The 13,075-nt window shown below is 40.8% G+C and overlaps 1 protein-coding gene and 1 pseudogene across 1 annotated transcript in view; one reads left to right on the top strand and one right to left on the bottom strand.

Moving 5' to 3' along the window:
• The window catches only part of LOC122659805 (kinesin-like protein KIN-14L), a 114,018-nt gene extending 105,382 nt beyond the window's left edge, over window positions 1-8,636 (bottom strand). The window contains exon 1 of the mRNA XM_043854938.1: window positions 8,254-8,636. Coding sequence (XP_043710873.1) covers window positions 8,254-8,445 — 192 coding nt within the window. The 5' untranslated portion in view covers window positions 8,446-8,636. The remainder of the gene's footprint in view (window positions 1-8,253) is intronic.
• A 919-nt stretch (window positions 8,637-9,555) lies between these two features.
• Window positions 9,556-10,582, top strand: LOC122659063 (annotated as a pseudogene).
• Window positions 10,583-13,075: the final 2,493 nt, after the last annotated feature.

The following is a 13,075-nucleotide window of genomic DNA, read 5'->3' as shown; positions in this document are numbered from 1 at the left end:
CTTGACTTCAAGGCTCCTATTTCAGTTCTCCATGGTTCTTCCACCTTTCTTATACCACCTAAAGTCTTCGGCAGTGTTTGTTTTGTTCAGAATCACCATCTCCATGGCAAGTTAGATCACCAAGTACTCAAGTATGTTCATTGGATACTCTGCTACCCATAAGGGATGCAAGTGTTATCACGATCCATCTCAGTAGGTCTTCATATCTATGGATGTTGTGTTCCATGAGTTTGCTGCCTACTACTCTCTGGCACCTCTTTATGGGCGGATACTTCTCTATTTGGTGAAGATGTGCCTCCGGCTGTTCCTTTTCTTGACTCTAACTCTACTTCTCAAGTTCCTTCAGTTCAAGGGGAGACACATGTTCATGTTCAGCCGCCCATGAAAGTACATGTTCGTCGGAATCGTGAGCAACAAACAGACACCACCTCAATGGCACCTATGGCACCTATGGCACCTACACCACCCAGCCCATTGCCACCTCTTGATCAAGGTTCTAACCCTCTGTCAGGTAATACTCATTCTAATCCTCCTATTCTTTCTGACCCATCTCTTGACTTACCCATTACCGTTCGAAAGGGAACGAGATTTTGTTCTCAAAACCCTACTGCTCAGGTGGTTTCGTACAACTCTCTTTCTCCTTTAAATCGTACCTTTGTGTCTTCCTTGTCTTCTGTTTCCATTCCCCATAATTGGCAGAAAGCTATCACATAACAGCGGTGGAAAGAGGCCATGGATGAAGAATTGCAAGCCCTAAAAAAATGGTACCTCGGATTTGGTATTTCTTCTACCACAGAAAAGGACAGTGGGTTGCAACTAGATCTTCACTGTGAAGCAAAATATGGATGGGACTGTAGACCGGTACAAGGCCAGGCTAGTTGCTAGAGGATTTACTCAAACCTATGGTCTAGATTACCAGGAGAAATTTGCCCCAGTTGCAAAAATGAATACCATCTATGCGATTCTTTCTTGTACCGTGATTCTAGGATGGGACTTAAAACAATTTGACATCAAGAACGCATTTTTTCATGGTGAACTAGAAGAAGTGTATATGGAAATTCCTCCTGGTTTCTCATGTCAAAAAAATCAAGGGAAAGGTTTGCAAGCTCAAGCATAGTTGTCAAGGCATCGCCTAGGCATCCAGGTGCCTTGGTCGCCTAGTTGGTGACGGCTTGGTTTTGGACCCTCTCCAACGCCTTGGGTCACCTAGATGTTGTGACAACTATGAGCTCAAGCGAGCTCTGTATGGGCTGAAGCAATCTCCTTGTGCCTAGTTTGGGGGATTCCACAAAGCTATGGTGTCTGTAGGTTACACTCAAAGCTATGTTGATCACACCCTATTCATTAAGCGGACTGGTTCCAAGATTGCTATCCTCATTGTGTACATTGATGACATTGTTGTCACTAGGAGTGACACGGAGCAAATTTCTTTCCTGAAGACTTACTGATGTCTGATGTAGGACATTTATGAAGAAAAAGAGGCCAAAACACTGTTCATGGGAACAATGTCGCAGCCCCTTAATTTAGTTTATATTACTAGAAGATCGTGAGGGCAGAATAGTCTTTTATTTATTAGTGAATCAAGTCTTTACGTGAGGGGTATAATTGTCTCTTTGGGCCTAAGTATTTAAAGGCTACTTGCTAGAATCGATGGAGCCATATTGAGAGGTGGGGATCACCAATAAAGAGAATCGGCAGCAATATTTGCTCATTTAAAAGTGGGGTCCACAAGAAGCACCATCGGCTGGAAGATTTAGAAGATTCCTTGAAGGCTTGAAGATTATGTCTGGCATCTATTTTTGAGTCAATCCTAGTTACTATTTTTCTTGGTTTCTATTTCCAAGCTTAGTTTCTAATTTTCAGTTTAGTAGCTTCGATTTTCTTTTAACTTGAGGTGCAAGTATAGCCCTCAATATAATGTAAAGGCTGTAGAAGCCTCCTGACAATTTGAATAGTTGAATGAAAATTTGCTCGCTGCAAGATATGGTTTAGTTTGTCAAGTATGAGCATGACTTGAAAGGCTGAGAGAGCAGAATCTCCTTATCCCTTTTTTCTATTTCTTCTACCTTTCTTCTCCTATCCTACTCGATCCTTATAGCTGCTGCTTTGTGACTAATAATTAGCTGCTGGAGAATTCTTTGAAGACCAGATCCAATCCCCAATCCCTTTCAAGTACTGTTGCTGCTGCACACAACCAACAGAAGGCTGAAGCACTCCTGCAGCTCTGTTTTCTCCATCAGAACCTGCTGCAATCTCAAGGCTCCAGAACCCAGTAACCTGTGACTCTGCTGAGATCATATTCAAAGCATATCAGGGCACCTCCTGCCCTCCACTCGATTGTGCTTGGCTGCCCAGATTGATCTCTGCATTAACCTTTTATTTTGAAGGCTAGTTTCTATTTTTTGCCCTCTTCATATCTAAGCACTCAGCCATCAAAATTGGCTGATTTTTGGAGCACAAAGCACATGCAATAGGGCCTCCACTCGATCCAGATTTGAGTCCCAGTTATTGGCTGGTTTGGCCTATAGGGCTTAACTTTCTATTTTGGTATTACCCTCATATCTCTCAACCTAACCATCAGAATTGAATGAGATTTTCAGCAAAGCTTCCCCCTCCCCAACTGCAAGCTGCACTCGACCTGAGTTTGGATCCATTCCCACTGCAGGTTTGTCTAGTATTCGTTACTTTCTATTTTGGTGTATACCTTCTAATTCTAGTTTGCTTCCATTATTGATGATCTGCTGCAACTATTAACGATCCTATTGTAGAGTGGTTCTTACTTGAATCCCTTCTACATTACTTACCTTGGTAAAGAATTTGAGATCAAGGACCTAGGTAAGTTGCGTTATTTTCTTGGTATTAAGGTTGCCCACTCCACCAAGGGTATTTTCCTATCTCAATGGAAATATATTCTTGACCTTCTATCTGAAACAGGGAAGTTGGGTTGTAAGCCTTCAGATACTCCTCTTGAAGCAAATGTTCATCTTTCTAGTAGCATTCTATGTTTTTTTTAATGTCATTGAAAATTGAATATTTATTTCTATCATAAAAAATTCAATATTACATGCCCAATCTTTCAAAGCCAACAATGATGTCTTAGAATGGAGCTCCAAAAATTGTTTGAAAATTTTAATTCTGCTGTTTTGAGGGCATAGAAAGTATCTCTATACTAGCACCCATGTTCTTGCTATTTGAAGGTATCATGTGGTAATTTTCATCATGTATGTCTAAGTAATGGTGTATTTTTTTTATTTTTTTTTTGGGGGAGAAAGACTGAAATTGTATTAACGGAAATCAGCAAAGGAGGATCTGCCACTGAGAAAAGTCATATTTACAATGAAGGGAGGTGGGACTATCCACCAAGTTTTAGACAAACCAAACTTAGATGCACCTGCTGCAAGGAAGTGGGCTTTCCTGTTTGAAGTTCTAGGAATGAAACAAAGACAATGGAAACAAAGCAAGATGAGAGAGCTAAGTTGTCCTCTACAATAGAGATGGCCGTCAGTCAAGGGAAGGTGTGAATTGATCACACATCAAACTTGAGACTCATACACAATTATATACTCACCCATTTGATGTCATACCCTCCTTGTATGTTCACGAAATCTTCAAGTGCATCTTAAATAAATAAAGGACAAGAGATCTCTACTTGGTCGCATGGTCTCTACACCAGTGTCTAGGCCAAAGGGAGAGCACACCTCGATATCCACCTAGGGGGGTGTCATTTCATGGGACACTGGTTCAATTAATGAACAAAAACACCAAAATAAAACTAAGTACGGAACTACAACAATTATTCCCGTATGCAACCCTATTACCCATACTTTAGGTCCATAAAAGTGACCTATTACATAGAAAACTCATGGGATCAAAAGGCCAACATGTATAGAACCCAACCCTAGATTTATTCCTTATAAAACAAGCCTATTTTGGTAATAAATCTGCATCAGGAGGATTCAGCAAAGGAAGATCCCCTCTATGAATGGGTGAAGGAGCAAGGTGCCCTTGTATTGGATGAGTCTGGGATAGGCCGAACTCCGAAATTGTAGATCAGATGGGTGTTAATGTCAATGCGTTTATGTCACATTAGGGCCAGTTTAACTCACACACCCTGACCTTATCAATACCAACTAGGCTTGGAAGATGATGAGGAAAACGTCGATTTCTCTGATGCACAACCACTCTCACACCGTCTGCATCAGATGATGATGGGGGTGATCAACCTGCAGCTGTAGATGCAGATGATATCAAAAAAGGAGAAAAGGAAGAGGAAAGCATAATCCGACCGATGAAACCCTTTGATTCACAAGGGAGACTCAGTTTGACCACACTATACAAAAATACCAACCATGCATGTGACGTTCATAAAGGTTACTTGAGAGGTCCTGGCGTTGTAAGTTCCAACTAGAGAAGGAGGAAGATAGTATGGATCTAAACTCTCCAATACAAGCTTGTCTAGCACTTTGGAAGCCCTGAGTCATGAGGATGGGTAGTGGATATAGTGTGTATGGGCAATAGCACATCCCTCTTTTGCTCAAGGTATTTCCGGTTTTATGTATGGTGGGTACAGGTGTTATGGTGGGCTTGATGGACATGACCAGTATAGTGGTCGCTCTTCATTCCCCACTAAGTTTGAGACTCAGTCACAAAGTGGGTCATCTTTTATGGAGAACCTCTTCTCATACCCAACCGCCAACCATATATGCCCGCTCCGCCATGCAGTTACAATGGATCCACTTATGCACCATCATCTTCACGACCCAATGATCCATTAGGTTACCTTGAATATGTTGATGACTCCATCTATAGGGATGTTTTGATGGACTTCGAGAGATTTTTAGGCAGAGGATGATATGGCCATCATTTGTCATACAATCTGAGCATTCATTTCGTTGATCATGGGAGCAGCATCAATCTAGTAGTGATGCTTTTAAACCTCCATGGAACTCAATGTGGTATTGACAATATGTTGCACTTGTACAACTTAGAATATCGAATGCAAAAAACCTTTGGCAATTTGTATTTATCGTCTATGATGACACATTTTGACAATGGAAGCAATTTACGTTCTTATAAAATTGAATGGTTTCACACTTTGATATATGCCTGCTAATTATATGGTTCTTCCTTCCTAATGCATATTTCAATTTTTTTGATTGAATGTTGCGTGTTTTACATCTAAAATATGTAGAGAATAGATTATGTAAGGGAAGGGATACAGTAGGCTATGCTATACAATATAAATATTGGTTCTAAAGTCAAATAATCACTTAGGTTTTTCTCCCAATCTAAGGATTCAAACATGTGGAGTTATGCTTAAATAGGCAGTCCCTGAAGTTTCATACAAAAATTCCACTTTAGAGCACCAAGATAGCAATTTAATCCATTTTAGTGAATTTTGGTACATTTTGCATATTTCGGTTTCGACAAGGGGCGAAATGGGGAGCCTTACCAAAATCTTAAACCTCGAAATATCCAAGAAGGCAAGAAGTAAAACAGTTCTTTGAAACAAATCATCTTCCACATCATCATCAACTGCTAAATCTAAAAAGATTGATTATAAAGCTTAAGAAACCTTAAGAACTCTCAAACACGCTCCATCTCCACTTGGTTCAGCAACGAACCAACAAATAAGATTGTGTCAGCATATACTGTAAATCTATAATTCTTAGTAGCACCTTGCTTCACCTTGAAACCATCAATCAGTGCAGCCTTTCAAGATTATATATAACTTTGCTTTATACTTCAATTACCAAGATAAAAAAAATGAGGGGAAAAGGGGTCTCCACTACATCATCGCCCCCTTGCACTAGGAAAGAACTCCCCAGAAGAAACATTAGCTACACGAAACAACTTTTATTGTTGTTTTCCTGAACAAGGTTTCTGTAGGTTTTCAATAATAGTAAGAAATAAAACCAGGTATCCTATCCATCAAAATAATAATAGGGAAGTAGCATTCTGTCCGAGAGTGCGGCCTACGCCAGCACTCCCATGTGTCTATCTCTCTCCTCCTGAAAACAAGGGGGCATAGGTGTCTTTTCATATGGGGAGGAGAGAGATAGACTCATGGCCTCATGGGAGTGCCGGCCTAGGCCACACTACCAGACAGAGTTCTTTTTCCCATAGAATGGTGACCACTTAAGGTAGGCAGAATTTCTCCAGGATTTGAGTCATGCAGCTAAGCCAGATAAGATCTCTACTCTGGATCCTGAGATCTTAACCAGCTTCTTGACTATATTTTTCTATCAGATGGTTATTGAAAGGCATTATTATTAATAGAGATGGAAGAGAACTGCAAAGCATGTGAGTATCTAGAGGTAGAGACCCAAGTAATATAAACAGATAATTATTACACTCCATCAGTACAAGAACTGTATTTGGCCTGACCAATAGTTTAATCAGTATTGAATCCAACCACAAAAAAAAAGAACCTAAAATATAATGAGAAAAGTCACCTATATATTGAAAAAGCAATATGCAGTATCAGAGCAATATCTAGCAGCAACAGAAAATCTTCGGAGAAAACCTCGATTTCTTGCTCCATAAATAAATTGTTTCACACCAAAAGCAACAACTTTCTTTTTCAAAAAACCCAAATTTCTTAATATACCGTACGGCCAAATCCTAACTATACTTCAAATTGGGACCAAAAAAAAAAAAAAGTTAATATAGACTATACCTAACAAACTACCTTGACATTTAATTTTAAAACAACAGCACCAATAATACAGAGAATATCTTGCTTAAGAATAAGAAAGAGAAACCTCATGTAAATACCATGGAATAAGATTTGATCCTATTCATGGGGATTCTATAAATATCCCATTCCAAAAATAGAAAGTTCAAAACAATTGGGACATATTGGAGATTGGATGCAATTGCTTTGCCTTTTTTATGAATGATAACAGGGAATACCCTAAAATATCAAACCACAAAATGATACAATAAAATCAAAGTAATCCATTGCTCCAAAACTAGCATACTAATATGCTTCCTTCCCCAGTAAGCCATTCAGATTGTTTCATTTGGAATCTTTTTGCAGTATAAAGCTCAATGGATCTGTAATAGGTTGTGGCACCTCCAGGTAAAGGCATATAAGATGATGAAGCCTCCATGTATTGTGATTGACACACCAAACCCACGGATTGGTTCAAAGGGCATGAAACTTGGTGTACAGCTTATTTGGGTCATTTAAACACAATGGCACTATCAGATTTTGAAATATCAAAGTTCAAATAGAAGTTTTAACTACGGACCCTAGGTTGGTTGGTACGACGTACTAATAGGCCCTATTCTACACACAATTTAGTAGTAAAAAGCATACAATGAATGTAAAATACCGAGATCTGGAGTCAATGCTGTTTCCTTAACTCATCCTCTGTCTCGTCTCAGACTTTCAAAAAACCGAGATATCTCGGAGATCTCGGCGAGATCTCATTCCATGGCCCAATGACAAAATAATATCTCATGGAGCTACCTACGAACAGTTGGGTGGGTTCCCCATTACAGTTTTCAAATCTAGACGTAGAACCAAAACCCATGCTCCCGTTAGAAGCAACAACCTAAGCATGCAGTGCTACTGAGTGCAACCAAAACAGAGATAAATATAGCGTTCCTGCACAGTGAGCGAGACACTAACCCACAAGGAAATCTAATGGATAGGGCAACAGCTACAGTAGGTTCTTCCAGTACCATTCAATTTATCAGTCCTATTACGTCAGTACATGTTGAAGGATCAACAAACTCATACAAACTTATTAAAGCTTGTTAACCTTGTTGAGTTGTTGGATTCTTTCTCTTTTACTTTTTTTTTTTTTTTCCACGGGACGTGTTCATCAAGATTCTGCTTTCCCGTTTGTAGAGGAGCTTAATCTCCAGTATTCGTTCCTTCTTCATCAACTTCAGTGGAAGTTCACAAGAGAAAAGGTATACGACTTCTGTTGCCAAAAATTGCAGCAATCAATCATTCAAAAGCTAAGCCCGTTCTTTTTTTAACTGGATACATTCCTCACCACCGGCTGCTCTATCATAAAGAGCATCTGACATTGTCCCTGACTGGCACTGTCAATGTTCCCACCGAGCAAAATGACCTTCGTCTCACACCATAAGATAACTCACCAGTCACCAGAGCCAAATAAACGCTAAGACAGTGTTCTACTTGGATAATTACCTCACAATGTACAACAAAATCCTTATATAAATTCCAAACAGAAAACGCACAAATAAAAGCGCCAATGAAAGAAAAGAATGCACCTTCACTTTGTCTTTCAGTTTCTGAACTTTGACAGCTAAAGCGTTTTTGGAGGAGTCAGGCTGGGACAAAATCGAAGACGTCGACATCGAATACCTCCGAACAAGAGGAGCGGGTTTATGATCCTCATGCTCAAATGACTTCCTTGACTCGAATCCAGGTATCTCCCAGCTCCATTTCTTCTGGTCCGCCATTATCGTCAACCCAAACCCTAGATCTCAAACAATAACCTTCCACTGACAACACCAGGAGAGGAAAACTAATGAAATCAGGCTAAAGAGCAGACTTTATTGAACAAAGCACCTGAACGACAAAGCCGTCCCAGATCTCAGAAGTTAAAGCCCTTCTCCTTTTTATTTTTTAATTTGATTTCCCCCTTTACTCAATTCAACTTTATTCGTTGCTCTTTAATGGATATGATGATGAAGTTCGTATTTTCTCGACTCATTGCTCCCGCCATGGCATCTCGAAAAATATAAAAAGTTAAAAACCTTCTGTTTCAACTTCCAGCTGAGAGTCTTGAGCGACGCACTGGCTTTTCCGTTCACAAATGTTTCGCGCTTCGTCCTCAACTTGCCTGCTTGTCACTTGACCGTGAAAAGAAAATTTCTCTTCTTATTTTTTAGAAACTTGGCCGTCAGTTTCAACTTTCAAGGATAAGGAGCACGTGAGGGTGCGTGATTTGTTTTCTTTGCGCATGTCATACACGAGAGTACGAGACCGAATGATAACGCAATTTACTACTCTTTATCCCCCAGACTTTAGTTCTTGTCTTGAATCTTTAAAGGGGTCCAAGTTTAGCATGATGACCCAAGGCCGCCCTGGCTGGTCCGGAGCCCAAACATGGTCTGAGTTGAGCTACCCTAACCAAAGGGTGGGTCAGGGTTAGGAATCTTTTGTCCTGAATTAGAGTCAGGTTAAGATTGGGTTATGCCAAACCGGACCCAACCCAACTCTGTCTTCTTCTTCTTCTTTATTTATTTTTTTTTTTTTTTGCCAAAAAGTTTCATACACGATCGTGTATAAGAGGAATCTTTTACATTGAATTTTATTAACCGTTAGATTCAAGGGTTTTAATCTGAACCGTTCAAGGATAAAGTACGGTATGTACTCCTCCTATACAGTTACATTTTCAAATACGTGTAAAAATTGCCCTATATATTTATCAATAATAATTATAAAAAAAAAAAACGAAACAACTTCCATGTTTTTCTCTGCAACTCCCTCATAATCTATCCTCAATCAAACTATAACTGGAAAAAGAAAATTTAGAAAGACGATCCTCCAGACTGCAGGCTTGTGCCATTTTTCTATCCATCTCTGCAACTGCTCTTCAAAAGCTAAGTTTGCTGCTGGCTAGAGAACCCAGAAAAGGAGAACAGCCAAGGCTCAGGAGTGAGTGAGGAAGAAAACGTGGATGGTCTCTGTCTGTCCCTTTCCACTCTAGTTTTGATGATGGTCACAGCTTCGGAGTTGCTGTTGAAAGGGGATTCGAAAACGTATTGGGGAGATGTAAAGGGCTTGCAAGAGCTGAAGAAGGGGCTTGACTCTGGGTCAGTGACCCCTGGATCTTGTTTGAGTTCATGGGATTTCTCCATCGACCCATGTGACCACATCTTCTCCGATCACTTCACCTGTGGTTTCTGATGTGACCCCGTCGTTTTCGGCATCAACCGGATCATCGAGGTCAGCCTCGACCAAGCTGGTTACACTGGTTCACTCTCCTCCTCGGCCTGCAACTACCTCCCTTACTTGGAAACCCTCAACCTTGTTGATAATTCCTTGGCCGGATCAATCCCCACCTCCATCTCCAACCTCACGCGTCTCTGCCGTCTCGCTCTCTCGGAAAACTCTTTCTCCGGTGAGATACCCACCTTGATTGGCTCTCTCTTTGCCCTGGAGGAGCTCTACCTCGACCACAACCAACATCAGGGCCCAATACCGACGAGTTGCAATGGTCTAGCTAGCCTCAAAAGACTAGAGCTTCAAGGGATCAAACTCTCTGGCAAGTTACCTGACCTGGGTTCCCTCAAGAACCTCACCTTCTTGGATGCCAGCGACAATGCAATCTCCGGTGGAGTTCCGGTGGGTTTGCCTGGTTCCCTGGTTGAGATCTCCATGAGGAATAATAGTCTGGAAGGAAATCTCCCGGCGAAAATTGATGATTCGGGGTTTCTGCAGGTAACGGATCTGAGCCATAACCAATTATAGGGTGCTGTTCCATCAATTGTGTTCCAACACCCGTCTCTACAACAGCTCACTCTGTCCCACAATCTGGAAGTTATTTCGTTTTATTCTTGTAAAAAAAATATCATTTTTTTTAATCAATAAATATAAAGTCTTGTAGACGTATTTGAAAGAGTAATCGAAAGAAACCATATAGGATAAGTATCTATCATTACTTTATTCTTAGACGGTTCAGATTAAAATAATTCAATCTGACGGTTACTAAAAATCAATGTAAAAGATTCCTCTATAACAGCCCCTAGTTTCACCTTTTACGTGTACCCCGATTATTGAGAGGCTTACAAAATAAGGCCTTACCGTTAAGTTTAAACCGTTAGGTGTAGTTAAAAATTTGAAAACGGCTATATTACCCTTCTATCTTCTTCTTCCTTGGTAAAACAGAGACACTTCTCCCTTTGTAAAACAAAGACAAGTAAAAACCTCAAGAACATAGGTGAGATGCAATCTTATGAATCAATCTCCAATAGTCCCAAGATTCCAAAACCAGATCTGACGGAGAGCGACTAAAAAGATAAATTTTAGAGAAAGATTTAGTCTCCATAGATTACAGTACCGAAATTCAAGTATGAATTAAGACAAAAATAAAAGGATGTAAGCTTGAAACTGAATGCAAAAACCATTTGAATCAAATAAATTTTAACTACTAGAGTTCTGAACACAAATAAAACAATGTTAGATCAGATGAAACGAGCTCAAATTCAAAAGGTGTTGACTGTTGAGCGTTACTAGATCCAAAATCGTAGTGGATGTGGCTTTAAGAGAAGAGAAGAGAGAGAGAGAGAGAGAGAGAGCATAAGTAGAAGTAAAAGCTTTTCGATTTGATAGTTGCAGAGAAAGCGAGAATAAAAGGGAGGGAAATGAGATCTCAAGGCATAAACGAACTGTTAATTTGGGCTCTACTTGGGGCTTTTATATGGAGGTGCTAAACCTGAGACGATGGAGAGAGAATCAGAGAACGAAGGAGAGATGCTCACACAGCTCTAACCCTGATTAGCTGCAGAAGACAAACTGTCTTACACACTCGAAGAGAACGAGGGAGATGCGGAGCGGAAGCAAAGGGAAGCAATGGATTTAAGCCCAATTTGTGGTGAGGTGGAAAACCCAGAAGAAGAAATGCCAGGCTTTGGAGAGAAAGCTTTAATCCTACCACTTCTTTGCTGGCAACACAGATGAGAGGAGAGGCATCTCTCTCTCTTAGATAAAAGGGAATGAAGACCTTACACCCTCAGCTCCAAACCTGAGACGACGGTGAAAGAACCAGAGAACGAAGGAGAGAGGTGCACATAGCTCCAACGCTGATGCAGTGGTTCTAGTGTTTGACCTACACAAAAAATTACAGAGATAAAGGGGCGGTGGCGGGACTAACCTTCGCTGGAGGGTGGCTGGGCCAAGAGATGTCCGTCGGAGACGGTTTGTCTTCTGCAAGCTTCGCCGGAGATAGGGTAAGCAAAACCCTAAATCAATTTAAGGTTTTTTTTCCGTGTTGGAGGAGAAGAAGGTGGGTGCCGGTGCCGGAACCCCGGATACTATATATATTTATGAAGAAATTAGGTTGAATGTCATGTTGAACTGTATGCGCCGTGCCGTGCTGATAACCGGGCACTAAACCAGATGAAAAGTTGATGCGCCCGGATTACCTCTCGGGACGATAGGACTTGCATGTAGCTGTGGCTAGGATTTTACACCCTTATGCTACGACCCTTACCAACAGGGGTTTAGGTGTTGGGTAATCAGCACCCGGATTACTGTGGAGGTGGGAGAGGCCGATCATGGTAGTATTGGTTATCGAAGTGCCACCGAGTGGTCTTGGAGGCTTCGATCGGCGTAGGTCCCACATGACAATTGAGGTTTCATTGTGGCGATAAGTTAAGTGACCCACGATGTCTCAGAGTTGTCACAGATAGCATATACCTTTGACTTAGTTGTGATGTTAGGTGGAAAATTTACTTAACATATGCATGCATCATTGGACTATGTGAATTGTGTGTTTGTGCATCCCCATCCCCTCACGGCTCAGTGGAGAGCTAATCCCCTCGTGTACACAATTTTTAGATTATGATGCAGTGCGGAGGAGCCTAAGGCGTGTTAGAGGAACATGGCAATGGGTGTCCTTGTGACGATTGCGCCTACGGGCCGTGAGAATTCTAGGGACTTGTTCCCCTTTTGTTTATTTTAGGGCGTAGGCCCATGTATAAACATTTACTGCTATACCCTTGTTGATCATTATTAGATGGAAATGAAAAATGGATTAACTACAGTATTTATCATCTAGGCTTTAATCATCTTGTAACTATTGATTTTATACGCTTCCGCAAAACTATTGATCTTTTGGAATGTAATATTTTCCTTTCCACACTCTGATATTATATTGTTTTAATATTGGTTATGACTGTGCGTTGGGACACTGTGTCAGTGATCCTGGCAGCTTAGTAGGATGACATGCGTCGTCCTAGTCACCCCTTATAATGTATTGTATCCCTTGTCTGGGATGGGGGCGTGACAGTAAGTGTTTCACTCAAGTAGTTATAGTCCAAGTGGAATAAATAGTCAATGGTTTTCTAACTTCTTGTTCATGTA

This window comes from Telopea speciosissima, chromosome 4 (genome assembly GCF_018873765.1).
Source record: "Telopea speciosissima isolate NSW1024214 ecotype Mountain lineage chromosome 4, Tspe_v1, whole genome shotgun sequence".
In the NCBI taxonomy this organism is placed as follows: domain Eukaryota; kingdom Viridiplantae; phylum Streptophyta; class Magnoliopsida; order Proteales; family Proteaceae; genus Telopea; species Telopea speciosissima.
This window is presented reverse-complemented; position numbering and strand designations above follow the sequence as displayed.